Here is a 27,958-nt window from a genome sequence, read left to right as displayed (position 1 = left end):
ACATTTTTGACATGCATTTTTCTGGATTTTTTTGTTGTTATTCTGTCCCTCACTGTTCAAATAAACCTACCATAAATTATAAATTAAATAAATAAATGTCTTTGTCAGTGGACAAACGTACAAAATCAGAAGGGGATCAAATATTTTTTTCCCTCACTGTATTTATTTTTTTGCCTCAGAAAGCTTGTGGGGCAAAATAAAACCAACTGTGGGCCAAATTCAGTCCGCGGGCCACCAGTTGGGGAACCCTGATGTAAAGTGTTGGTCCCATGTTTCATGAGCTGAAAAAATAGATCACAGAAATTGTCCATACGTACAACAAGCTTATTTGTGACTCATTTCAGGAAACTAGGCGTATGTCGCACGTCACTACTTCGCAGGAGAGCCATTTGAACTTAAACCTTTTTTTTATGCGTTATTTGGCAGAAATCTGTGGAATTAGAGTATTGCATCTTCAAACTAAGGGCAACCATGGCCTCCATGACAGAGAGGGAGAAGCGTCCATCCATGTATATGGGTAAGATAGTCTAGCTAGCTACATTTTCAGATATTACACGTTTATTATTTTGTCAGAAAGTCATTTTCATTTCAAGTTAAAGTGTACTTTTAGCTAGCTAGCTAATGTTAGCTGGCTGGCTCGCTAGCTAACGTTACGTGTATGATCTTAGTAATATTATTCGTATCTCAGAGCCATTTGCTTTGCTAGTTATAGCCTAATGTTAGCTAGCTAACATTGAACCTGGTTGGTTAGCTACCTGCAGATTCATGCAGGGTAGTAACGTCATGAGTTGGGATTATGGTTCATTGTTTAGCTAGCTAGCTAGCTAGCTACATGTCTTGACAAAAGACTCCACTATGCAAGTAACCATTTCAATAGAATGTTCATGATGTCAATGCGACAACTATGTACTCCGATTTCAGAGCACTCTCGTCTAAGTGTGCCAGAGCGCAGAATAACGGACAAATTTACGAACGCTCAACACCCATTGAATATGGCCGGTGTCAGTAAACGTTGGTAAAAAAGCTTAATTAAATTGTTGCCAGCAGCACAGTTGCAGTCACCAATGCTCTGGATAACATAAAAACAGCCTAACCAGCTCTGCTAGGGCAAGTAAAATGGTCAGTGAGCTGTTCTCTCATTTGTGTCTGGAAGTAGCTAACCAATGTTTGCCAGTTAGCTTGGGAGCTTGACTGCTGTTGTTAGGACAGAACGCTCGGATCAACCCAACTCCTCGGCCAGAGCATCCAGTGTGCGCTCCGAGTGCGAAACGCTCTGAATTTACGAACTGACAATCTGACAACGCTCTGAGTTTACGGGCGGGGCTATAGCTTAAGAGGGTGCGAACGATGCTGAATGGGTGTAGACAAATAAGAGCTCTCCAGTGAGTGTACCAAAACATTCAAAGGCCATTTTGTCAAAAGTGAGGTTACAAGTTTATCAACTTTCAAAGCAGAATTACATTCCCATTGTTCCTCAACTGTAGTGTATAATATCTCTACTTTTATCCAATGTAAAAAACACAATTTCAAATTTTGCTACATAAGACCGAATCGAGCCGGTCGGTCACATTTCTCTCAAATTTTGTGCAGAAATGTGTTTACATCCCTGTAAGTGGGCATTTTTCCTTTGCCAAGATAATTCATCCACCTGACAGGTGTTGCATATCAAGAAGCTGATTAAACAGCATGATCATAACACAGGTGCACCTTATGTTGGGGAAAATAAAAGGCCTCTCTAAAATGTGCAGTTCTGTCACACAACACAATGCCACAAATATCTCAAGTTTTGAGGGAGCGTGCAATTGGCATACTGACTGCAGGAATGTCCTCCAGAGCTGTTGCCAGATAATTAAATGTGAATTTCTTTACCATAAGCTGCCTCCAACGTCGTTTTAGAGAATTTGGCAGTATGTCCAACCGGCCTCACAACCGCAGACCATGTGTAACCATGCCAGCCCTCCACATCCAGCTTTTTCACCTGTGGGATCGGCTAAGACCAGCCACAGCTGATGAAACTGTGGGTTTGCACAACCGAATACTTTCTGCACAAACTGTCAGAAACCGTCTCAGGGAAGCTCATCTGCATGCTTGTCGACCTCACCAGGGTCTTGACCTGACTGCAGTTCGGCATCGGAACCGACTTCAGTGGGCAAATGCTCACCTTCAATGGCCACTGGCACGCTGGAGAAGTGTGCTCTTCACGTATGAATCCCGGTTTCAACTGCCCCGGGCAGATGGCAGACAATGAATACAATTGCATTTTATCAATGGCAATTTGAATGCACAGAGATACCGTGACGAGATTCTGAGGCCCATTGTCGTGCCATTCATCCGCCGCCATCACCTCATGTTCAGCATGATAATGCATGGCCCTATGTCGCAAGGATCTATACACAATTCCTGGAAGCTGAAAATGTCCCAGTTCTTCCATGGCCTGCATACTCAGCAAGACATGCCACCCTTTAAGCATGTTTGGGATGCTCTGGATCGACATGTATGACAGAGTGTTCCAGTTCCCTCCAATATCCAGTAACTTCGCACAGCCATTGAAAAGGAGTGGGACAACATTCCACAGGCCACAATTAACAGCCTGATCAACTCTATGCAAAGGAGAGTGTCACGCTGAATGAGGCAAATGGTGGTCACACCAGTCAGTGACTGGTTTTCTGATCCACACATACTTTTTTTAAAAGCTATCTGTAACCAACAGATGCATATCTGTATTCGCAGTCAAGTGAAATCCATAGATTAGGGCCTAATTTATTTATTTCAATTGACTGATTTCCTTATATGAACTGTAACTTAATCTTTGAAATTGTTGCATGTTGCGTTTATATTTGTAATTTCCCAAAACTGGCCATTGGAAACAGGCAATTTAACCCTTTGCACTCATGAGAATTGGCCTATGTGAATAGGGCTAAATTGAAATGTTTCTTACAGAAGAAATATGAAAAGCATATGCATAGCCATGGTAGCAATTGAAAGTGAACCGTTCTGACACAAGACTGAATCCAAACATTACACTGTTGATTTTATGTGTATTTTACATTTACTGTACTTTTCGCCACATTTGTTGATAACGAAATCTGAAAATACTCTGGATACATTCAGTAACATGACTAGACTATTCCTGGAAAATGTGGGGTAGGTGCAACATAAGTGTCACGCCCTGGCCTATAGAACTCTAGCTAGTTTGGTCAGGGTGTGAATATCTATGTTTGTATTTCTATGTTTGGCCGGGTGTGGTTCCCAATCAGAGGCAGCTGTCACTCGTTGTCTCTGATTGGGGATCATACTTAGGCAGCCAGTTTTCCTACCTGTGTTGTGGGTTTTTGTTTTGTGCTCGTGAGTTTGGCTTGTGTGTATAGCCTTCCGACGTCACGTTTTGTTGCCTGTTGTTGTTTTGTGTATTTATTCGGTTGAATAAACATGGATGCATTTCACGCTGCGCCTTGGTCCTTCTCGTTCATCAACGATCGTGACAGAAAAACCCACCACCAATGGACCAAGCAGCGTGCCCAGGAGGAGCAGAGAGGATGGACCTGGCGGGAGATGAGAGAGGATCTGGCAAGGGAGATGGAGGCCCTGAAAGGGATCAGGGTGGAGAAGGAGAGACAGCCCCAATAAAAAACATTTGGGGGGCTAAAAGGGTGGTCGGGGAGCGACAGAGAGGAGCCCCGACCACTGCACTCATGGGGGCTCAAAGAGGAGTCCTCACTGGAGGAGGACGGGGCGCGGAGTGTAAAGGACGGAGACAGTCATAGACCTCCAGCGCCGGTTCCCAGTCCGGTACGCCCCGTACCTGCTCTCCGCACCAAGTCAGTGGTGCGTGTTCTCAGTCTGGCCCGGCCTGTTCCTGCTCCCCGCACCAAGCCAGTGGTGCGTGTTCCCAGTCTGGCCCGGCCTGTTCCTGCTCCCCGCACCAAGCCAGTGGTGCGTGTTCCCAGTCTGGCCCGGCCTGTTCCTGCTCCCCGCACCAAGCCAGTGGTGCCCGTCGCCAGTCCGGCCCGGCCTGTTCCTGCTCCTCGCACCAAGCCAGTGGTGCGCGTCGCCAGTCCGGCCCGGCCTGTTCCTGCTCCTCGCACCAAGCCTGTGGTGCGCGTCACCAGTCCGGCCCGGTCTGTTCCTGCTCCTCGTACCAAGCCAGTGGTGCGCGTCGCCAGTCCGGCCCGGTCTGTTCCTGCTCCTCGTACCAAGCCAGTGGTGCGCGTCGCCAGTCCGGCCCGGTCTGTTCCTGCTCCTCGTACCAAGCCAGTGGTGCGCGTCGCCAGTCCGGCCCGGTCTGTTCCTGCTCCTCGTACCAAGCCAGTGGTGCGCGTCGCCAGTCCGGCCCGGTCTGTTCCTGCTCCTCGTACCAAGCCAGTGGTGCGCGTCGCCAGTCCGGCCCGGCCTGTTCCTGCTCCTCGTACCAAGCCAGTGGTGCGCGTCGCCAGTCCGGCCCGGCCTGTTCCTGCTCGTCGCACCAAGCCAGTGGGGCGTGTCGCCAGTCCGGCACGGCCCGTGCCCGTTCCACCGGTGCCTGGTTCGGCACCGGTCAGCGGCTCCATTCCGGAGCCAGAGCAGTCTGCTCCACCGATGCCTGATCCAGCTCCGGTCAGCGGCTCCACGCTGGAGCCAGAGCAGTCCGCTCCACCGGTGCCTGATCCAGCTCCGGTCAGCGGCTCCACTCCGGAGCCGCCACCGAGGCTGGAGGCCCACCCGGACCCTCCCCTATTCAGTCAAGTTTGTGCGGCCGGAGTCCGCACCTTTGTGGGGGGGTACTGTCACGCCCTGGCCTATATAACACTAGCTAGTTTGGTCAGGGTGTCGCTCGTTGTCTCTGATTGAGGATCATACTTAGGCAGCCAGTTTTCCTGCCTGTGTTGTGGGTTTTTGTTTTGTGCTCGGTGAGTTTGGCTTGTGTGTATAGCCTTCCGACGTCACGTTTCGTTGCCTGTTGTTGTTTTGTGTGTTTATTCGGTTGAATAAACATGGATGCATTTCACGCTGCGCCTTGGTCCTTCTCGTTCATCAACGATCGTGACAATAAGACAAAAAATTACAGGGTTTGAGTGAGAGGACTAACTGGTGTCTCCAAGTGGCCACACACCTATCCAAAGTGTGCACAGTTCCTATGTAATTTTAATGCACTTTTATGACTCAAAGAAGAGTCTTCAACTATAAGGTGCTTTTTTAAACTCTCCTAGCTGTGCTGTTGAGGAACTATAGCAAGCAGACTTGTAGTTGTTTTGTTTGGAACACAGCCCTGCATCCCTGCCATCACACAATTACTGTTGTTGTTTTCGCAATCCAAAAACGGTCCATTATAGATCTCAATTTGGGTTAGTTGGGCATGTGCTATTGACAACATGACTAGCTAAGTTATAAAACACGATATTACAGTGTTAGGCTTTTACAATGCCATTTTGGTGTGCATAGAAAGGAGTCATGAGTACATTCAGGTGTGTGTGCCGTGGCAAATTTTCTTCACAATAGACAAACATAATGATCATAAACATTGACACTGTATATGACATGCGTTTTATGATATGGAAATGTGAAGTGTACATTTGGACTCACAGGTGTTTGGCTTGCTTATCTGACATCAAAGCTGTATTTATCATAATCCTCAACGTTTCATCTTTCAAAATACATCTAGTCATCCTAATTTACAGCATTTCCCCCACTCAGACAACAAAACATTTGCAAAAGTTGCCCAATTACCGGGAGGGATGGGGGCAACTTTTTGTCGCACGAGGTGCTCAAGTTCAAACGGCTGTCAGTCAAAACCCAAACAGCGCTGTAAAGCACAGAGCCAGAGCTCTGACGTCATGTATAGCATGTTACTGTACAGCCACTGCTTTCCAATTTAGACGCTTCTTAGTGACCAAATGTCATTTTCTACCCGTATACGGGTACAAGGGTAAAGGGTTAAGTCAGTAGGGGAGCTGATATTAGGTACCACCCCACATGATGACTGTTATGTCTGCGTAGGATAAGAGACTGATACCTTCAACACCAAATTATAGAAAATGATAGCATTATCACTGTGTGACTGAGCTGCTTTCTCAGTGTAAGTTTTGTCATAACAATACATAAAAGCTTGACTTCTCCTCTCACTCTTTCTTTCCCTCTTTCTCTCTCTCTCTCTCTCTTTCTCTTTCTTCTCTCATGGCTCCTTCAAGGAGGTGATGAGAGTCTCATGGGTACTCCAGGTACTCAGTGTGTGAATAGGGCAGGATATGTGTGTGTGTGTGTGTGTGTATGTGGGTCAATACAACACAACAGATGAGCAGTTGTTCAACAGTTGAGTTGAGCAGCAGCTGTTCATATCTTGTACCTCGCCGTTCTTCTCTCACCCCCGCCCCTCCCTGTAACCCAATGACAGGAAAGTCATCATCTGATCCTGCTTTGTGAGCTCTGAAACCAGACACACCTCTCCTCTATTATTCAGAGGCTCACTGAGGGGAGGTGCACTGTGCTCCACCACTCTCCAAAGTCAAACACTCTCTTTCCCCTCAGTCTCCTCTCCTCTCTAGTCATCTCTTCTCCTCCCACTACTCCACTGAAGGAGAAGGGACTAAGAGAAGAGACTAGGGGCCTCTTTTCCTATACCTATCCCCCTCCCTTCATCTTTCTCTCTTCCCTTCACCCCGTTACTGTGGAGGAAACTTCAAAGCAGCTCTGAAGTCAGTGGGAAAGAAGAGAGAGAGAGAGGATCCCAAGAGGACACACACACACACACGTACACACACACAGCACCCAGAGCTGTCCAAAGGCGCAGTGTGCCCTTTCCTCTCCCTGCAGAGTAGTATCTTAGTGACAGCTTCAAACAGAGCCAACCCTCTAAGAGTAGATGTGTGTGTGCCTTTGTGTGTGTGTGTGTGTGTGTGTGTGTGTGTGTGTGTGTGTGTGTGTGTGTGTGTGTGTACGCGTGAAAAACTCTGCATTTTCATCCTCCAGTTTTTGTCATGACTGTGTGTTCGCTTCAATAATGCAGTTTCATCTGATCCTCTCATCAAAAACACTGGCCTTCCCCGATCTAATATCTTGGTAGCATCCCAAATGGCACCCTATTATAGACTAGTGCATTGCACTACTTTTGACCAGGGCTCATAGGGCTCTGGTCAAAAGTAGTGCACTATGTAGGGAACAGGGTGACATTTGGGACGCACCGCTACTATACTGCAGAGAAGCCTGTTAGCCCTGTAGGGGAGTAATGTTTTTATAATTCATCCAAATGATGAATAGCAACACCAATATTTAATTGAGTAATAAGAGATCTAAGAAGAAAAAAAGAGAATAAATCAGTCTTGATTTAACAACTACTAGCCTGTAGAGGACACAATATATTAGTAGAAGACTCCGTTAAAAAATTTATCTGGCTGGTTTAATTATTAAATTATTCCATTTGGGTCTTTGATCTAAATTGTATCTAATGTTTTTTGCTGCTTGATGAGAGAATCTAAGACTTGACTGTCTCTGATCAAAGGATATGAAAAAAAGGCTTCTTCTGGATGTAAAGGAATATCTAGATCACACGCTCAGGTAGCCAACATACACGCACGCACGCGCACGCACACACACACACACACACACACACACACACACTAGCTATCTAAGCAAATAAAGTAAACAGCACACCAGTATGGTAGCTTATCTTAAAGGGGCAATCCGCAGTTGAAACAATAACAAAGCGTTTCTGTAAAAAGCTGAGGGATGGGGCTGGAGAAATGTAACCACTCATCAAATTCATAGACAGAGCTATGGATGCAAGGAATGACCATCAATGATATCAATATTATAGCTTTAACCATGTTTTGAGGCTATACAGTGTTTGTTTACATTTACTTTGTTTACAAACATTGGCGTAAAACAAGCTTATATTATGGGTTCTGATGGGGTACAACAGTTGAACTAAACTTATGAGGCATTTATAAGTTCAATTCTTTAAGAATCAATGGGTACATATCAAATTTGATGTAGCAACTGCAGATTGCCCCTTTAAAGCCTCTATCAGATGTGAGTAATATAAAGAACCAAGGTCTAGTTTTGTAGACGAGTCATCTGGTGTGGTAATGCAAGCCTTCTCCAGTAGCATCTGCTGTAGAGGGATACATGGGAACTACTGTACAGGCAGAGGGACTCTAAAAGGAAGAGGAAGCATACGTTCTCCCATCTGTGAGGAACACGCCATTGGGTCCATGACTAGGCTTCTCCAGAAAGACAGTACCGCAGACAGGCAGATGAGCACGCACACAGGCACGCACATACACATGTGCCAGATCTCTCGCTCTCTCTCTTACTCACTCACTCATACATATGTGCCAGATCTCTCTCTCTCTCTCTTACTCACTCACTCACTCACTCACTCATACACATGTGCCAGATCTCTCTCTCTCTCTCTCTTACTCACTCACTCACTCACTCATACACGTGTCAGATCTCTCTCTCTCTCTTACTCACTCACTCACTCACTCACTCATACACATGTGCCAGATCTCTCTCTCTCTCTCTCTCTTACTCACTCACTCACACACTTGTGCCAGATCTCTCTTTCTCACTCTCACGCGCACGCACACACACACACACACACACACCAGAACTCTCTCACAAACACACACACGCACGCACACAGAATGACAGATGAAGACAGAGATTGAAGTGTGTGTGTGTGCATGGAGGGGGATAAGATCTAAATATGTATGTGTTATAACAAGGTAATTTGGCCCCCAGCACTATATGTCGAGTCCCTGGGTGTATATGGGGCAGGCAGACAGGGAAGACTGGGGGCTTGTCTTTATGTGATAATTCATACTACACTTTGTAGTTTGTCTACCGAAGAGGCTATACAATACAAAAAGAAAACCTCCTTTGATAGTACAGATCTGAAGGTGACTTCCTGGATCAAACAACATCTGGTAGTCACACAGTACTGCCCTCGTCATACATCTAAGACCAAGTTCAGGTCTATTGAAGTGTCAGGGACTTTACATACAACCAGCTAAAGATATATGACCTACCCCCATTAGTGCCCAACGTCATAGAATTCCAACACTGTCTCTCACCCCTCCCATGCTCTCTGTTCTCCACACGCAAACACCTGCACACACACACACGCACGCACGTATATGCACACGCCCGCACACACGCCCACCCGCACACACACATGCACATGCACACACACACACACACCAGTCCAATGCTGCCTGGTGGTTCAAGGGGGTTGAAGGAGAACAGTTTCTGGCTGCATTCTCCCTGCTGCTCAGAGATAAGAGCATCATTTGGAAGGAATCGCTGTCTTTAAATAAGGGAGAGTTATCCGCCACCCGTTGTGCTCTAACATTTACAGTTTGGATTTAAAAACAAGCCGGTGGATGTGGGGCGACGTGCAGGCCGTGATCATTCGCTGCTTGGAAAACATCTTTGACGAAGAAGCCTCGTTTGTAGTTTGCTGATACACACACCCCTTCCCTGGATCCCTCTCCCCCGTCCACCTTCACTCTCTTCCCCCCCCCCCGCACCCCATAACTGACACAGCTCCTCCTCCCTGCTACAACCTTCATCTCTCCCTCCCTTCCTCCCCCTTCCAGCTGTCCTTCATAAGAAAGAGGGATGAGGGATGAGGGAAGTAGGACAGGAGGAGGAGGAGGAGGAGGAGGAGGAGGAGGAGGAGGAGGAGGAGGAGGAGGAGGAGGAACGTGTGTCTGCTGGGGGATGAAGCAGAGGGGAGGGAGGGAGTCACTGACTGACAGAGCCTGGTTGTGAAGAAAGAGAATAGCAGGAGTCACTAGACTCAGAGAGAGAGAGAGAGAGAGAGAGGCATGGGCAGATAGACGGAGTCACTGACTGACAGAGCCTGGATGTGAAGAAAGAGAATAGCAGGAGTCACTAGACTCAGAGAGAGAGATAGAGAGAGAGGCATGGGCAGATAGAGGGAGGCACTGGCTGACAGAGCCTGGTTGTGAAGAAAGAGAATGGCAGGAGCTAGACTCACAGAGAGAGAGGGGTAGCAGACAGGGGGAAATGTCACTGCTCGTCAAATAACAGAGTTAATAGAACAGCAGACAGATGGTAAATGCAGAGAAACAGAGACAAAGTACAGGAGAGATGTCTGCTGAGAGTAGTTGTTCAGTGACCAGCTTTAACGGCTAGTCCAACTAGGTGACTAGGGATCTCTATACTACAGACTCAGACACCTTTTCTTTCTTTGTCACTTTGCGTTTGAACAACAGCAGCTAGCGTAATCTTAATACAATCTGATCTAATCCTTTTATCAGCCTCTTGGGCTGGACTGGACTAGCTGGCTGCCTCGGGGTGGCTGAGTTGAGGGCTAAACACACACAAACACACACTAACACTAACAATGGATGACACCTATCAGCAAGAAGACAACTGCAACAGCAACACCATGCGACAACCAGCTGCTACACCGTATAGCAACCAATACACAGTAGGACAAAAAACAACATAATATGACAGTGACATCTTCTGTACAACCAGTTCATCAGACATGAAACAAGGAAAAGTTGTTTGATATTGGTTAGGATGACACCAACTTGCTCCTTGTCTTTCAATGTTGCCATGATGTGTATATTTAGTTCATGTAAATATGTCTACCACCATGCAGAACTAAGCCAGACAGACCCACTGCTAAACAAGTGCAAACTGCATCAGGAACCATGGGGAAATGGGAGCAATTTCAAATCAAATCACATTTTTTATTGGTCACATACACATATTTCGCAGATGTTATTGTGGGTGTAGCGAAATGTTTGCGGACATTTACCCATTGAGTTGAGTGGGTAACTGAAGTGGATTCCTGGATTCCTGTATCCATGGATGCCGGTAAATTTCAGTATGTACTGTATACTGTACCATTATTATTTATTGGGGAACAATCAAGGACATTCATCACAATCAGGACTCTGATAGTGAGAAATGCAACATTGAAGATTGTGTATAACTAAGGGTTTGGGGGAGGGAGTCACGCATAGGATGAAACATACTGTTACTCCATTGAATTCACTATCAAGTAAGATGAATAACAGTAAGTAATTATAAACACATCTCCTCCAAGCATAACCAATGAACTTTGACTTAACCCACTCATATCAGTGTGGCTCATACTCGAGACAAAAACAACCAATAAACAGTAAACATCTCTACTCATGAACATGCATATTAAAGACGTAGCAGGCTACATCGTAGCTCTGCAAATAATAAAAAAAACAGGGACATCTGCAGAGCACGGATCAGTGTGATTAACAACAATAAACGATCTTTCTTTGTACATGGACAGTTCTTGAACGCAGAAGTTATCCGGTACCATAGCAAAATAGGTTGTCGTGTTCATTTGACGCAAACACAGAAGTTATTGTCAAATAAAAACGGCGAAGTTAATCTGTTTATTTGATCTAGCCTGCGTATGCTAACCGCGCTTGAGCTACCGTTCATTCTTCACTGATGCGCGAACAGCCTGCTGTCGCGAGCTCGCCAACTTCATCCTCTTCTATGAATAAGCACGGGGTTACGTGATGTGTCTTACCTTATTCCTCGCTCTCTCTCGTGAATAACGGAGTTGTTGGACGGCTGACGGCGGTGATGGTTTCTGTATTTCGGACACCGTGTGACGCTGAGCGGTGCCGTCCTCTTGTGAAGGATTTGTCCGTGGTCCTGGATTCCCAAGTTCGAGCTGACTGTTATCCTGCCTGGTGCTGAAGTGGACAGCACTAAGCAGCAGCAAAGCAGTATTGTAAAAACACAGCGCTCCACGCCCAACATACTGCACAGCGGCCTCTATCGGATGGGAGGGAACATTGCATCTATGAACAACGCAGGATGACGTCTGAGAAAAATAGCCTTCAAAACCTGGACATGGAAGAGTAATATTTAGTGGACGTGTACGCTCGGATAGCGCCATCTAGCGCTACCGTTTTGACTGCTTGTTGATTGGAGACTGTACAAAATGATACCATAATGACTACGTTTACATGCACAAAATAATACAGTTATTGCGAATATAGGATTTTTTTATTCCAAACTCACTTCATGCAATTCTACACATTTTGCCATGACTTATGCCATGTTCATAGGATATTCCTATCTGCAGTGGTGTAAAGTACTTAAGTAAAAATACTTGAAAGTGCTACTTAATACTTTTTTGGGGGTATCTATACTTAACTTTACTATTTATATATATTTTTTACAACTTTTACTTTACTTCACTACAGTCCTAAATAAAGTCATGTACTTTTTACTCCATACATTTTCCCTGATACCCAAAAGTACTCGTTATTTTTTTTATGCTTAGCAGGACAGGAAAATGGTCCAATTCACAAACTTATCAAGAGAACATCCCTGGTCATCCTACTGCCTCTGTTCTGGCGGACTCACTAAACACACATGCTTTGTTTGTAAATTATGTCTGAGTGTTGGAGTGTGCCCCTGGCTACCCATAAAAAAATTAAAAATAAAGACAATGGTGCCGTCTGGTTTGCTTAATATAAGGAATTAATATAAGGAATTAAATTATAATTTTACTTTGGATACTTAATTATATTTTAGCAATTACATTTACTTTTGATAGCCTACTTAAGTAGGCCATATTTAAAACTTTCACTTTCATTTTCTATCATGTGGTCCTCTGTAGCTCAATTGGTAGAGCATGGCGCTTGTAACGCCAGGGTAGTGGGTTCGATCCCCGGGACCACCCATACGTAAAAATGTATGCACGCATGACTGTAAGTCGCTTTGGATAAAAGCGTCTGTTAAATGGCATATTATATTATATCAAGGTATCTATATGGAGTAGAAAGTACATTAGGAATGTAGTGAAGTAAAAGTAAAGTACAGATACCCCAAAAAACTACTTAAGTAGTAGCCTACTTTAATGATTTTTACTTAAATACTTTACACCACTGCAAATCAGATTGGATAAAGCGTTTGATTATTAAAATATCAACCTCAATTTAACTTTACAGTTTTTCTTTCTGAGGGCTGATCGGAGACATTTCCAGGGAAATCTCCAGCCTGGGACAGGCCACCAAAATCAGGGACTGACCCCGGAAATCGGGGACATCTAGTCACCCTATTCTGGACACGTTGGTATGGCACAGCAGAGTTCGCAAAAAAAGACCCCCCTGCAGCACCCGCATTTAGCCTCATGGCAAAATGCGTAGAATAGCAGGAAATTAGCTCAGAGACTCTTGAAAGTCGGGACAATCCTTGTCAGGCAGGGAAACTTTATTTTGATAGTAAAAAAAAATTGCATTATTTTAGCTTAAAATGTTTCCTCTTGTTATGTCAGTCACTGACCGTCAATCAATTAGCCCATGTCAGCTAACATTTTATAGATTCCTAGGTAAGTTAGTCTAGCCAGCTTGTAGTAATCATGGCCAAATTACTAACCGTGCACCCAAGTCACTCTCACTCAATTACTTTTAAAACTGTAAGATTCTCTCTCTGCCCCATGGAAAAATGTCCAGGACATTCACTTTAAAGCTGCACATGTTTAACTCCGCCACCAAGAGGGGAGCCACTAAAATGTTAGGAGTTAATACGGTAATCGGGAGGGAGTAGTAACCTATATGTAACCTTGTTGATTCTCCTCAGGACTTTGAACGGCTCCACAAACCGTGGGCTCAGCTTCCGGCAGGGCAGGCGGAGGGGCAGATTCCGGGTCGAGAGCCAGACCCGATCACCCGGTACAAAAACCAGGGCCTCACTGCGGTGGCGGTCAGCGTTGGCCTTCTGGCGACGCGCGGCGCGCAGGAGGTGAACGTGAGCAGCCTTCCAAGTCTCCTCCGCACGCCGAAACCAGTCAGCTTCGGTCTGGCTTGGATGCCATGGTGCCAGAACCGGCTGATAACCTAAGACACGTTGAAAGGGAGTTAGGTTAGTGGAAGAGTGGCAAAGAGAGTTCTGGGCATATTCGGCCCATGGCAAGAACACCAACCACTCCCCTGGCCAGTCCTCTCTATGGATCCTTTGGGTAACCATCGTGACAGGTGCTGTAGCTTCCCTAACGAACCCTGTCCCTAATGGTCGACTATCAATTGCTTTGATGGGCAGTAGAGTGGATAGGGTAACCAATGGAATACCTAGACTTAGAGCTAATGACCTGTCCATAAAGTTCCCAGCTGCGCCTGAATCGACCAGCACCTTACACTGGGAAACTACGGGGTAGTCAGGGAAGGTGACGTGTATGGTGCAGTGTGCAGCAGAAGGCTCTGACCAAGTGTGGATTAGCGCTACCTGGGGTGATGTGAAAGTGGCGGACACCTTCTCCCGCTCCGATGGAGCCGGTCTGATGTTCACGAAGTAGAGGTCCAGCTGCAGGAGGAATCCCTGGCAGCGGGCAGCCATCCCGTCAAACTCCCTCGGTCGGGATAGATGAATCCCTCGGGGTGTTGGTGTGTGGGTGGCCGGTTCCGGTCGCTCAGCTGGTCCCGACGGGTCGGGTCCTCCCCTCTCCAGGCGTTGGACGACCTGGAGAACCCGATCCATCGCTTCGCCCAAGCTGGCTAGCATCCTGGAATGCTCGTGGACCCGTGCCACGACTCCAGGCATGGGCTCTTCTCCTGCTGACTCCATGGCGGGTGTGTGATTCTGTGGTGATGTGATTTGAAGGAGTCAGGCACAGGAGGGTAAATCACAGAATAACAGGTTTATTCCGTTGACACAGCGGTACGCAGCAATGCATCAAACACTCCAGTGCGGAAAATACAGCGCACTGGAAACAACAAGGCACACGGGTGAATATCCCGGTGATACAAAATACAAAGAGCTCCATTGAGCTAAACTAACCTCCACAATAAACAATCACACATAAAGACAAGGGGGCAGAGGGAACACTTATACAGGTACTGATGAGGGGATATGAACCAGGTGTGTGTAATAAACAAGACAAGACAAATGGAATGATGAGATGAGGAGCGGCAGTGGCTAGAAGACCGGTGACGACGAACGCCGAAGCCTGTCCGAACAAGGAGAGGAGGCAGCTTCGGAGGAAGTCATGACACCCCCAAAACGCAAGTTATTAGCCTTATGAACATAGAAACTTGGTTGCAGTTTCTATGCTCCAATGATAAAAAATGTAATACATCTTTAATACTGCTAAACCGAATGTGTTGATAGGTGTCAAGTTATATGGCTACAATTTGATTGTTTGAAGTGTAATTTTATGATTACTTTCAAAAAAGTTATTGTTTAAAGACCCGAAAAAGCTATTGTTGACCTTTTATTTTTCTAAATAAATATTGTCTATTTGTCCACCACTCAGATTATATTTTGGCCCACCAATACCAACATTTCGAGCACCCCTGGTTTAGACAAACCCTCAATGTTGCAAATGCTAGGCTACAAGCATTGGGAAATAATGTCTTGCCTCTTTTTTCCAGGGGAGTTTAAGTTTATGAATGGCCTGACTGGGCTGTGGCACAGTTGATGCTCATTGACAATTTAAATGGAACTGTTAACCAGCATTACCCGGGGATTGTGGTGAATAACTCCCTGCTATCAACCAATCAGCATCCAAGATCCAAACAACACATTTAGATGGCTGGCTAGATTACCTTACCCTGCAATCTAAAAAGGTGCTAATTGAGTGACTGTGGAAGTGGAAAACTGCTGATGCACAATACAATTTAGAAATTGCACCTTGTGTATTCTACTTTTCTAACTCTTAACAGTATGTTGAGACCCCGACTGAGTTCCTAAACTTCTCTTTTTTGGGGGGTCGGGGGCCCTACGGGGCCCTACACGCAGCGCATAGTCTGCGTATAGGAATGAGGCAGGTAGCACATGCACAGAACACATACACAGGAATCACATAGGCCTATAGGTAGCACATGCACAGAACACATACACAGGAATCACATAGGCCTATAGGTAGCACATGCACAGAACACATACACAGGTACTTTGATTGAAGGGGCAATCTGCAGTTGCTACATCAATTTTTTGACTTATAAATTAATAATATATACAGTTTGATTCTTGAAGAATATAACTTATAAATGCCTCATTAGCTTAGTTCAACTGTAGCCCATGATAACCCAAAATATTAGCTTGTATTATTCCAATGTTTGTAAACAATGTTAATTTAAACAAACACTTTATAGCCTCAAAACATGGTTAAAACTTTAATTTGGATGTCATGGATGGTCAGTCCCTGGATGGTCAGTCCTTGCATCCATAGCTCTGTCTATGAATTTGAGAATGGTAACATTTGCCCATCCCTCAGCTTTTTGCAAAACAGAGGCGGGGTGTCTTCCTTGTAATTGTTTCAACTTCGCATTTTACATTTAATGTGTTTACATCATAGAATTACATATTGAATCCTATGTAAAGAAATGTAATAGGATCTGTGTGGTTTACATGTTCAAAAGAGCTGAAAACCCAGGTGTTTTGATCGGTTTATGCTTAGATTACGACCTTACTCTGATAAACATAATTAGAGTAAGGCATTAAAATTACTAATGCCAAACTCGGAGTATTGCCATAATCAGATAAATATTGAAATATTAGTGTGCATGTAAACCCACATCTGTCCTTGGTCTGTAGGAAACATATGGCTCATCTATTTGCATTTAAGACAGAGTTTTATTAAGCATGGGATAGTGTGTTGTTGGGTAAAACCATACTTCCAATATACAATGCAGTAATAACCTGATAGACAATTAGCACAGACAATTTAAATTCCTTTGGCAGCCGTGTTACCATATGTCACTTCAAAATAATAGAATTACAGGACATAATTATAGCTACATCATTAATTCACAGTTATAGTAGCCTATGTGGATTGAAAAGCACCCCCGTTCAATTTCTCTGCATTTAAATTTTATTGGGACAACAAAGCACAAAAATGGTCACCTCAAAATTATTTCAGCGCTATAAACATCACCTATAAAAGTGCATTATCTGAAGTAAATTTATAGAAAGGTTATAGCTCAGATTATAACTCAGATTATAGCTTTGGAATATTTTGTGCTCATTGGAGTACATTGGTTCATCAGCAGATGGTGAGGTGGTGGGTGTTGGTCTGGGATGAACTACCGTCCCTCCATGCTGAACCTCCAGTCCTCCTTACATACATTATCCCTTTTGTAAAGGATAGAAATGTTCTGGTCCCTCCAAGGATCATATAGTATATTTTGGGCACTGAACCGTACCGTACCTACTGTATGTGTCGCTTTAAAGTGGGTTCAGCTCTGTGATCCTTTGGCACCATTTGGTTTTCCATCTACGGTATTCAAAATGTTCAATAGGGTCACTGAGCTTTTGTGTTACAGGGTATCATAATGTTCCATAGGCTGTGTGTATTCCCTGTTAATGGCCACGTGGAGGGGCAGTGGTCCTGGGGATGGGTAGGGTGGGGGAGGCCCTGGGTGACAGCCTGGGTGGCTTGCTTGGGGAGCAAGCTATGGTCTGTCAGTGGTCCTGGGGTTGGCCAGGGAGGTGAGGGTGGGCGAGGCCCTGAGCCTGGGTGACCGCCTGGGTGGCCTGCTCTGGCACCAGGCTGGGGTCTGTCAGGATGGACGTGGAGGTGCTCAGGAGACGGAGTGAACTAAGGACCGCTGAGGAGAGGATCAGGTAACAGGGAGATGAAGAAAGATTAGACAGACACACAGAGTAACACTTGGTGACTAACTGACAGACAGACAGATAAACACACAGACAGATAGACCAAAAACGAGATGACTAACAGACAGACAGACAGACTAGATGACGAACTGATAGTCATTGAAGCTGGTGATGTTGAACTCACTGGGTCTGAGGGCAGGCAGAGAGCAGTGCTGGTCCAGCCAGGACAGAGTGGTGCGACACAGATCCTCTACACTGGCGGTGGACACCATCCCGTTATATGACTCAAACAAGGGCTCTATGATGATGCTGAACTGAGCCCGTGTTTAGGAAAGCACCATTCTGATTCATGTATTATTATGAGACATACATACACATGATACAATTTACAATATATGATTCAAAATATACATATACATACTTCTGATTGGCTGTTCATATGTGCGCTACTAGTCAAACCAGACCATTCGTTTATCTTTTTCCAAATACAGTAGCTGCGATTGACTGATCTTGTCTGGTGCAATGTAAACAATGTCGTATCTATAAAATAAAATAAAAGACCATCTGGAGCTCCAGAAAAAGTACATTATTTGAAAGAAAACAAATACTATTTGAACCCAGGTCTGGATCTAACACTGAATCTACGCTTCTCCTAACTGTCCTATCACTGAGTTTAAGGATACGATCCAGAACTTCCAGTTCTGTAGTGTCTGTGCCCGGACGTACTCTCTGAACTTCTCCCTCATGTGGTCGAAGCGTTGGCGGGTGATGGGCACACCAGTGGCAGGCAGCTGCTGCTGGCACACACTGAATCGGAAAGAGAAGTGGTATGATCACATAGACACATGCGTACTTGACAAACACACACACTCAGATTCTGTTTAATGTGTTTCAAGACGGTGGTCTTACTTGATGGCAGAGTTGAGGAGCAGAATTTCGTCCCTGAGTCTCTGAGCCTCCTCATGTAGCTGAGTTCTCTCCTGCTGCATCTTGCTGATGTACTCGGCTGTCTTATGTAGCGTTGTGGCCTTGCTGATCTGGGACACGGGACAGAGCACAGAGACAATAATGTAGATACATAATGTTCCATTTATTTATTCTATTTCTATGGGACAAAGGGGTTACTGCTGGGCAACACCACACTGATTCTCATGCTGTGTGTTTGGAATAGTGGTAGGATATGATTGCTGAAACCATTGTATGTTACTGTAACTGAGGTGATTGGGGTTGATAACAGTTCCTAAATACCGCTCATTGCAGCTTCCTATCCTCTACACCCCTATGACTTGTGTTGTGTAGTAGGCATTTCCATGTAAAAACCCGCATGAGCACTAATATGAAGTTCATAGTAGCACATAGAAGTTGGTGTCAAATGAATGATAAGAGTCTATATATTTGAGAAATTAAGGCATATAAAAACAATCAACCATTTTCCAAAAACATAGAAAAAAGCAAAGGCCTTGATTTCTGGTCAAACAGTTGGAAAAGGGGTCTTAGAAAACATCTAGCAGCAAAAGTCTTAAAAAGTATTAGAAATGCATAAAAACACAATAATGCTGAAGTAAAGAGCCCTGCCAACTAATATCAACATTTATAGTTAGTTTTGCAGAAATTATTTGTCTTCTGTGACCAAAAAACCACATATCTTTAAGATATTTTCTAATTTCTCTCCCTCATGAGGAGGGAGGATAATGAAAGTTCACAGAATTAACAAGTAAAGGTAGACCTACCAATTAGCAATAGTGTTTATACTGATAACAATTTGGTTTGTGATTTATTAAGTGATTAAAATGCATCATTCTGTTACCAGATCAGTAACAGAATGACCAAAAATCAGTAACAGAATGACTGCAACTGAATTGCCTACAATGGGAATTCATAGTAGTTACAAACCACAGTTGGGCCACCTGCTACTGTCCTCCCTTCCACTGGCATACTGTTATGTTCAGCTCATAACTGTTTTCTTTCTCTTTCTGTAACATGGTAGTTAAAGCAAGAGTGTGAAAACAGTCTAGACAACCCCTCCCTCTCTCTCCCAGTCTCTCTTCTCTCTCTCTCTCTCTCTCCAGTTAATGTCCCCTCTCCCGGCTCTTACTGACAACTACTCATGAGCCCACTCTCTTTCCATTTACTGTAACCAGCCTGTGCATCGACCGACACGGGACATCCATGGACGTTGAAAAGTAGTTGAAATTTGGTCAGTCCAAATCTGAACCAATCATAGACGTCTGTTTCACAAGTTTGGACAGCACAGCACTGTACAGTACAGTAAAGAAAAGTAGAGTATAGGTCAGTACAATATAGTACAGTACTGTACTGTACATTAGAGTTTAGTACAGTACAGCACACTAGAGTAGAGTACAGTATAATCTACTGTATTGTACTGTACTTTACTGTACTGTACTGAATTTTTTAAAACTCAAGTTGTCATATCATAGCTGACACCCCATTCCTTCTGCAGACATCTTTGAATCTTTATTCAGAGTAGATATTTAACTGAGTTTTTGAAAAACGTGGTCACATAAAAAATTGAGGGAGATTTTACCGTCATTCTGTTCATCAAGTTAATTAGTTTTTGTAAAATGTTCTGTGGAAATTGTTACAAGTAGTCCTGGTGCATAGAGGTGTATGGTTTGTTTAACTTTGCTATCAACGGTTTTTGTTTGGCATACTTTTTAAAGTGAAAAAGTCTCAGCGTCATTCTGTTACAGTGGAATTGCCACAGTGCAGACTTCCACTGTAACCTACCTTTATAGTTTTATAGCTTGGATATCCTACTGCAGTACTTACCTTTATACTTGGCTGAGAGCTTAGTGTGGTGACGAGACTGTGCAGAGTATCAAAGCCTAGTTTGATGTTGAAACGTCTCTTCTGCTCAGCAGAGATGTGAGTTATCCTCCTGGTCTCTGTCTGCAACACACACACCTCATAGATCAGGAACTGTATGCTTATACATTGAGATTGTCAACATCTATCGATTGACGGTCTTGTCAACACAGACACTATTCATCTCTCTAACACTGGTGGAGCGCAATGAAGAATGGTGCCGTTTTACAGGCTCCTAACCAACTGTGTTATTTTGTGTGTTTTTTCGCATTGTTTGTAACTTATTTTGTACACAATGTTGCTGTTACCGTCTCTTATGACAGAAAAGAGCTTCTGGATATCAGAACAGCGATTACTCACCTCGAACTGGACGAAGATTTTTTATTTCATGAGTCTGACGCGAAGGATATACTGCTTCTCTGAGACCAGGCCCAAATCCCTATCATTCGCATGAAGAAAAGACGGAAATACAGGGGGCGGAGATCGGGATGCCTTGTGAGAATTTGTCTGCAAGTGGGTAACACACCTCTACCATCCGTTCTATTGGCCAACGTGCAATCACTGGAAAATAAACTGGATGACTATCCTACCAACGGGATATTAAAAACTGTAATATCTTATGTTTCACGAGTCGTGGCTGAACGACGACACGGATAATATACAGTTGGCTGGGTTTTCCGTGCATCGGCAGGACAGAACAGTAAGACGAGGGGTGGTGGTGTGTGTCTATTCGTCAATAACAGCTGGTGCATGATGTCTAATATTAAAGAAGTCTTGAGGTATTGCTCTCCTGAGGTAGAGTATCTCATGATAAACTGTAGTCCACACTATCTACCAAGAGAGTTTTCATCTGTATTTTCCGTAGCTGTCTATTTACCACCACAAACCGACGCTGGCACTAACACCGCACTCAACGAGCTGTATAAGGCCATAAGCAAACAAGAAAATGCTCATCCAGAATCGGTGCTCCTAGTGGCCTGGGACTTTAATGCAGGCAAACTTAAATCAGTTTTACACAATTTCTACCAGCATGTCACATGTGCAACCAGAGGAAAATAAACTCTAGACCACCTTTACTCCGCACACAGAGACACATACAAAGCTCTCCCTCGCCCTCCATTTGGCAAATCTGACCATAATTCTCCATGTTCCGGGATTCATCCAATGACATTGAGGAGTATACCACCTCAATCACCGGCTTCATCAATAAGTGCATCGACGACGTCATCCCCACAGTGACCGTACGTACATATCCCAACCAGAAGCCATGGATTACAGGCAACATCCGCACCGAGCTAAAGGCTAGAGCTGCCGCTTTCAAGGAGTGGGACACTAATCCGGACGCTTATAAGAAATCCCGCTATGCCCTCAGACGAACCATCAAATAGGCAAAGCGTCAATAAAGGACTAAGACTGAATCCTGCTACACCGGCTCTGACGCTCGTCGGATGTGGCAGGGCTTGCAAACTATTATGGACCACAAATCGAAACCCAGCCGCGAGCTGCCCAGTGACGCAAGCCTACCAGACGAGCTAAATGCCTTTTATGCTCTCTTCGGGGCAAGCAACACTGAAGCATGCATGAGAGCACCAGCTGTTCCGGACGGCTGTGTGATCGCGCTCTCCGTAACCGATGTGAGCAAGACCTTTCAACAGGTCAACATTCACAAGGCCGCAGGGCCAGACGGATTACCAGGTTGTGTACTCAGAGCATGTCTTCACTGACATTTTCATCCTCTCCCTGACCGAGTCTGTAATTCCTACATGTTTCAAGCAGACTACCATAGTCCCTGTGCCCAAGAAAGCAAAGGTAACCTGCCTAAATAACTACCGCCCGTGGCACTCACGTCGGTACCCATGAAGTGCTTTGAAAGGCTGGTCATGGCTCACATCAACATCATCATCCCGGAAACCCTAGACCCACTCCAATTCACATATCGCCCCAACAGATACACAGATGACGCAATCTCAATTGCACTCCACACTGTCCCTTCCCACCTGGACAAAAGGAACACTTATGTGAGAATGCTGTTCATTGACTACAGCTCAGCGTTCAACACCATAGTGCCCACAAAGCTCATCACTAAGCTAAGGACCCTGGGACTAAACACCTCCCTCTGCAACTGGATCCTGGACTTCCACACAGGCCACCCCCAGGTGGTAAGGGTAGGCAACAACACATCTGCCACGCTGATCCTCAACACGGGGGCCCCTCAGGGGTGCGTGCTTAGTCCCCTCCTGTACTCCCTGTTGGAGTCGTGCCGGGAGAGCACGACTCCAACACCCTCATTAAGTTTGCTGACGACACAACAGTGGTAGGCCTGATCACCGACAACGATGAGACAGCCTATAGGGAGGAGGTCAAAGGCAAGAGAAAGGAGCAAGACAAAGGAGCTGATCATGGACTACAGGAAAAGGAGGGCCGAACACGCCCCCATTCACATCGACAGGGCTGTAGTGGAGCGGGTCGAGAGTTTCAAATTCCTTGGTGTCCACATCACCAATGAACTATCATGGTACAAACACACCAAGACAGTAGTGAAGAGGGCACGACAACACCTTTTCCCCCACAGGAGACTGAAAAGTTTTTGCATGGGTCCCCAGATCCTCAAAAAGTTCTACAGCTGCACCATCAAGAGCATCCTGACCGGTTACATCACCGCCTGGTATGGCAACTGCTCAGCATCCGACCGTAAGGCGCTACAGAGGGTAGTGCGCACGGCCCAGTACATCACTGGGGACAAGCTTCCTGCCATCCAGGACCTATATACTAAGAGGAAGGGCCAACAAATTGTGAAAGACTCCAGTCACCCAAGTCATAGACTGTTCTCTCTGCTACCGCACGCCAAGCGGTACCGGAGTGCCAAGTCTAGGTCCAAAAGGCTCCTTAACAGCTTCTACCCCCAAGCCATAAGACTACTGAACAATTAATCAAATGGCCACCCCGACTATTTACATTGACACCCTTTTGTTTTTACACTGCTGCTACTCGCTGTTTATTATCTATGCATAGTCACTTTACCCCTACCTACATGTACAAATTACCTCGACTAACATGTACCCCCGCACATTGACTCGGTACCGGTACCCCCTGTATATAGCCTCATTGTTGTTATTTTATTGTGTTACTTTTTATTTTTTACTTTAGTTTATTTAGTAAATATTTTCTTAACTCTATTTCTTGAACTGCATTGTTGGTTAAGGGCTTGTAAGTAAGCATTTCACTGTAAGGCGTACCTGTTGTATTCGGCGCATGTGACAAATATAATGTGATTTGATTTGGAAAAGAACACATAAGGCGTCTGATAACCAGACCTTGAGTTCAATTTAGGAAAGACATAATAGGAACTTACCTTTCCCTTTAAGTATTTTGTTTATTCATCATTGTCTTTCTATCAGACAGTAGCTTTGAGTAATGAATGGTCAAGTTGTTTTTGCTTACCTTGTTTGACTCCATTTTGGAATGTCCAGGTAAGGAGTGTGGAGACTCAGTGTTGGATGCCCTCTCTAGAAGGTTGGTTGGGGACATCTGGCCTGAGTGTCCCGAGAAGCTCACTATAAACAAACAAACAAACAAACAAAGAGGAATGGCTTACTTTGCTTTACAACCACACATGACATGTTAACATTTTTACATGAAATTATGTTCATCGCTTTATTATCCTTAATTACCTGTTAAGCTAGTTCTCTCAGAACCGTAGATCTGTACAGGGGAGAGTTTTTCTGTCTTGGGGATGAGGAGGGGTGTGTTGGGGTGTGTTGAGCCCTGGGTGAGGAGAGCAGAGACGGCAGATCCGTGGGAGGTACTAGCGTATAGCCCGGCGTTGCCCTGGGTGGACGTCTGGCAGTGAATTGGTGCCAGAAGTGGGATCCCTGAGGACCAGGGAGACCCAGGCTGAAGCTGAGATCCAGACCCTCCTCCGATACGCATGCTGCTACTAGAATGCTGAACCAAACACATTATCTGATTAAAAGTAGAACTGTAACCAGCAGTAAAGGTTTGAATTATGTCTTTGAAACTCACACTTGTGTTAACTAAAGAAACTATATTGGCCTTACTGGAGAGTTGGGAGAGCTTGACCTGTGCCCTTTGGTTCCTACTAAAGTTGCATCGAATCCCAGCGTTGGTTTGCCTAAAAACAAGATGGTCAAAAGTGAACTGTGCGGAGGTAAAACAAACGTACAATGGTTTAAAGTGGTTAATGGTTATGTAAGACAGTGATAGTGGATAATGGTGAATACAAGACCAAGAGTGTTGGAACGGCATGTGCATCAGTTTATCACTGCAGTATGAAAGTATGATGAAGGAAAAAACAAGAGAAAGAATGTACTCACGTTCTTGTGTGCTGGAGGACAGTAGTTTCGCCAGGAAGCTGGTCTGGGGGGGAGCCGACTGAGGGGTGGACAGACAGGACCCCATCTGCACCCCCCCCGCTGTCTTCTGCTTGTGCTTCCCCCTTTTACCACCTTCCACACCCGGCTGCTGTGGGGCTGAGAAGCAGTGGGGAGGTACACCGAGAGAGGGTAGGGCCGGGGCCGAGACCACGGACGAGTACCCCTGAGAGAGGCAGGATGTTGGGGAGTACATGTCTCCCGTGGTGGAGTACCCGTGATGACCCTGGGCGTCCGATCCCAGGATACTGCCACCCATAGTGGATCCTGTGTGGGTGATGACGGTAGAGGTCACTGAGCTGGCAGTGGTGGTGTGGTAACCGTATTTGTGACAGGGAGGCGGATACAAAAAGGTTCTGTCTCCCGGGGAGACGGGCTGCTGTTGTATGTTGGTGGTTGCGATGGGGACGGTGGCGCCGGGGTAAGTCTGGTGTCCATAGGAGGGCTTGGCCCCTGATACCATGCTGGGAGTATGGTACTCGCTGTGGTAATCCTGTTGTTGGTGACCTTTGAACTTGGGGTTGTTAGTGGGGTTGAAGGTCATGTCAGAGGTCAGGGGTTGTCTGTGGTAGCCAGGGTCTGACAGAGAGTTGGATGAGGAGGGCTGAGACAGGCTGTCAGATGAGAGGTTGGACTGGAAGAGAGATTCATTGTAAGTTTAATTAATCATGACTAAAACAATTTTGGCTACAATTTATATTATAACCAATCACTTTAACAGTAAAAAGCCTCCACAAACTATGTGATGAAAACACAGGAACACAAAACAAACAATACATAGTCCAGGCAATATGTGCCAAATTTGATGTGAATGGTTTACATTTTCATCACTTTTCGGTCCCCTAACAGTGGAAGAACAACAGTTTCCAAAGTGACAAGCGAAGTGCTTAGCTACTGTACCTGAGCTATTTGAGTGTCGACGTGTGGCTGTGGAACGGTGACCACAGGGCTGAACACAGAGGGGAAAGTCCCGCTAGAGGAACTCTCAAAGTAGCCACAGTCAGCATAAGCAGCCTGCTCCAACGACTGGCCTCGGTAGCTCATAAAGATATCTAACACAGGACAGGAAAAAAAGACAATTGTCAACCCTACACTCTTAGAAAAAAGGTGTTCTAATCCCCGAGCCGACTAGGTGAAAAATCTGTCGATGTGCCCTTAAGCAAGGCACTTAACCCTAATTGCTCCTGTAAGTCGCTCTGGATAAGAGCGTCTGCTAAATGACGTAAAATGTAAATGTATGCCCCACCCACTTGAGGATCTGTCTTTTTCAGCCATCTATCTCCTGTGTTTGAGGGGTGCAAAATCCACTTGTCACTTAAATCTCGCTGGATTGATTGCTTTCATTGTACTTCTGTAACTCTTTGATACTCTTGTTTATGCCTGACGTTTTTTCCCGTTAACGTTACGAAATGTTTGTAATGACCTGTCAAACACACCCTGGTAATGGCTGAAATGGGCTCAATGGAATACATTGTTTTACTGTTGAATCTATAGGAACGCTAAAGCTTTGTCAGCGATGAAACACACCGTCTCGACACTTACATCACAAGAAAGAGAAGAAAGATAACTTTATTTTGATGGGTGTTCATTTTTTTGTGGAATTGAAAAAAGTAATAATTTAATACAGTTTAAATGTTTACAAATTAGATGCGCAAAATTGAAAGCAACTTCCGAAAATGAACACTCGGATTATAGTGATATTTTGTCTGATCTTGCAAACAATGTAAAGTATGTTTAGATAGGTGTAATCTAGAGCCAAGCGTGTTGATTTTTTATCTGAGAGTATCCTGCTATTGACACACTTCTTGAATTATGCAAAAGAACATGACAACAGTAATTAATGAGGCAGTCTAGACAGTGCAGGTAGGGTAGACAGAGCAAGTGTTTGGTGGTTGCAGCCATGTCCCACCCCTTTATGTTAATGTGTTCATATATGCAAATACAGCTACCATATTTATGCAAATCAGGCGCATGTAATTTAATTTATTTTAACACAAAATATACAAAACATACCTGATACAATAAGAAAATGTATATATGAGTGCATTCTAATAAAAAAGGTGAAATATGACAATAAAATGAATACCTGAATTCCCACAAACATCCCTGAACTTTAATTATTTGTCCGTTCCAGTACATTTGTTTATGTGCTATAGTTATGTCAATATCTGATGGATTATAAAAAATAAAAAAAAGTTTTAAAAAGTATCTTCATCCATTGTCCAACTGTTGCATTTATTAGAGTTGTTTTTAAAACCTTTTAACAATTTTGATGACTGTTGCTACTGCTATTAGTTGCACTATGTCACAGACTTTGAAGGAAAGATCACACCTGAACCATATTGATGAATCAACATGCTGTCAATAAAACACATCTGCAGTCATGGCAAGTACAATGTCTGTACTGAATAATGCACATGTAGGGGCCTAATTTCTGTGCAAATGGATAAAAAAGTACGAAAAAGTATGAAACTGTATGCACTCACTACTGTAAGTCGCTCTGGATAAGAGCGTCTGCTATATGACTAAAATGTAAAATGTAAATAAATAAATACATTTTATATTTTAATCAAGTCTATTCTAGACTATTCTGTGTACATCAGTCAGTATTATGTTTGCCTGTCTGTTGCTTACTCAGGAAAGGCGTCTGATCCATTACATCATTCTATGGTCTGATCTGCTTGTGGCGTGATGATGATCTCATAGAATCTGACTGGGTGGGCTTCCAGAGTATGTCTGCCCTTGCCAGCGGTCACATGACTCATCATAAAACAACGTGCCCACTGCCAACTTCGCAAGGAACTGTAATACTGTACCAAATGGACAGATATTTTGTCCACCTCGCATTAAATGCTTTTCAAGCAGAATACGGTATACCCTTTCAGGACAAATACTGTAAAGCACAGCAGCCAAAGAAAAGAAACACGTGAGTACATCACTGCACCGTGATACTGGCCCAAGCCCATTGTTGTCAATCCCTTATTTAGTTGTTTGTATCATTTTAACCCTATTCAATTCCCACCTCTATGATTACAACATTCTGTGACTCTTTTGCACAGCAGGTACCAGGAAATTATTTCAGGGAAATCAGGAAATCGTTTTTTAAGTTTAAAACATATTGAACCAAATAATGTCCTTCCCCACTGAATGCAATATTTCAAGGGAATACCTGTTAA

The 27,958-nt window shown here is 44.6% G+C and overlaps 2 protein-coding genes across 2 annotated transcripts in view; both read right to left on the bottom strand.

Annotated features, from left to right (window-relative positions):
• Positions 1 to 11,710, bottom strand: part of LOC121574091 (serine/arginine repetitive matrix protein 3) — a 148,497-nt gene extending 136,787 nt beyond the window's left edge. The window contains exon 1 of the mRNA XM_041886687.2: positions 11,528 to 11,710. The gene's annotated coding sequence lies outside the window, so the exon portion shown is untranslated. The remainder of the gene's footprint in view (positions 1 to 11,527) is intronic.
• A 4,852-nt stretch (positions 11,711 to 16,562) lies between these two features.
• Positions 16,563 to 27,958, bottom strand: part of LOC121574090 (carbohydrate-responsive element-binding protein) — a 38,078-nt gene continuing 26,682 nt past the window's right edge. Inside the window, exons 8-17 of the mRNA XM_041886686.2 lie at positions 25,683 to 25,834; positions 24,726 to 25,416; positions 24,450 to 24,523; positions 24,063 to 24,336; positions 23,833 to 23,945; positions 20,356 to 20,475; positions 18,475 to 18,602; positions 18,249 to 18,372; positions 17,750 to 17,879; positions 16,563 to 17,558 (exon numbers count right to left, since the gene is read on the bottom strand). Of these exons, the coding sequence (XP_041742620.2) occupies positions 17,413 to 17,558; positions 17,750 to 17,879; positions 18,249 to 18,372; positions 18,475 to 18,602; positions 20,356 to 20,475; positions 23,833 to 23,945; positions 24,063 to 24,336; positions 24,450 to 24,523; positions 24,726 to 25,416; positions 25,683 to 25,834 (1,952 nt within the window). The 3' untranslated portion in view covers positions 16,563 to 17,412. The remainder of the gene's footprint in view (positions 17,559 to 17,749; positions 17,880 to 18,248; positions 18,373 to 18,474; positions 18,603 to 20,355; positions 20,476 to 23,832; positions 23,946 to 24,062; positions 24,337 to 24,449; positions 24,524 to 24,725; positions 25,417 to 25,682; positions 25,835 to 27,958) is intronic.

The sequence above is a fragment of the Coregonus clupeaformis genome, chromosome 9 (genome assembly GCF_020615455.1).
Source record: "Coregonus clupeaformis isolate EN_2021a chromosome 9, ASM2061545v1, whole genome shotgun sequence".
Taxonomy (NCBI): domain Eukaryota; kingdom Metazoa; phylum Chordata; class Actinopteri; order Salmoniformes; family Salmonidae; genus Coregonus; species Coregonus clupeaformis.
The sequence above is the reverse complement of the archived record's forward strand: the minus strand, read 5'-3'. Positions and strand labels throughout refer to the sequence as shown.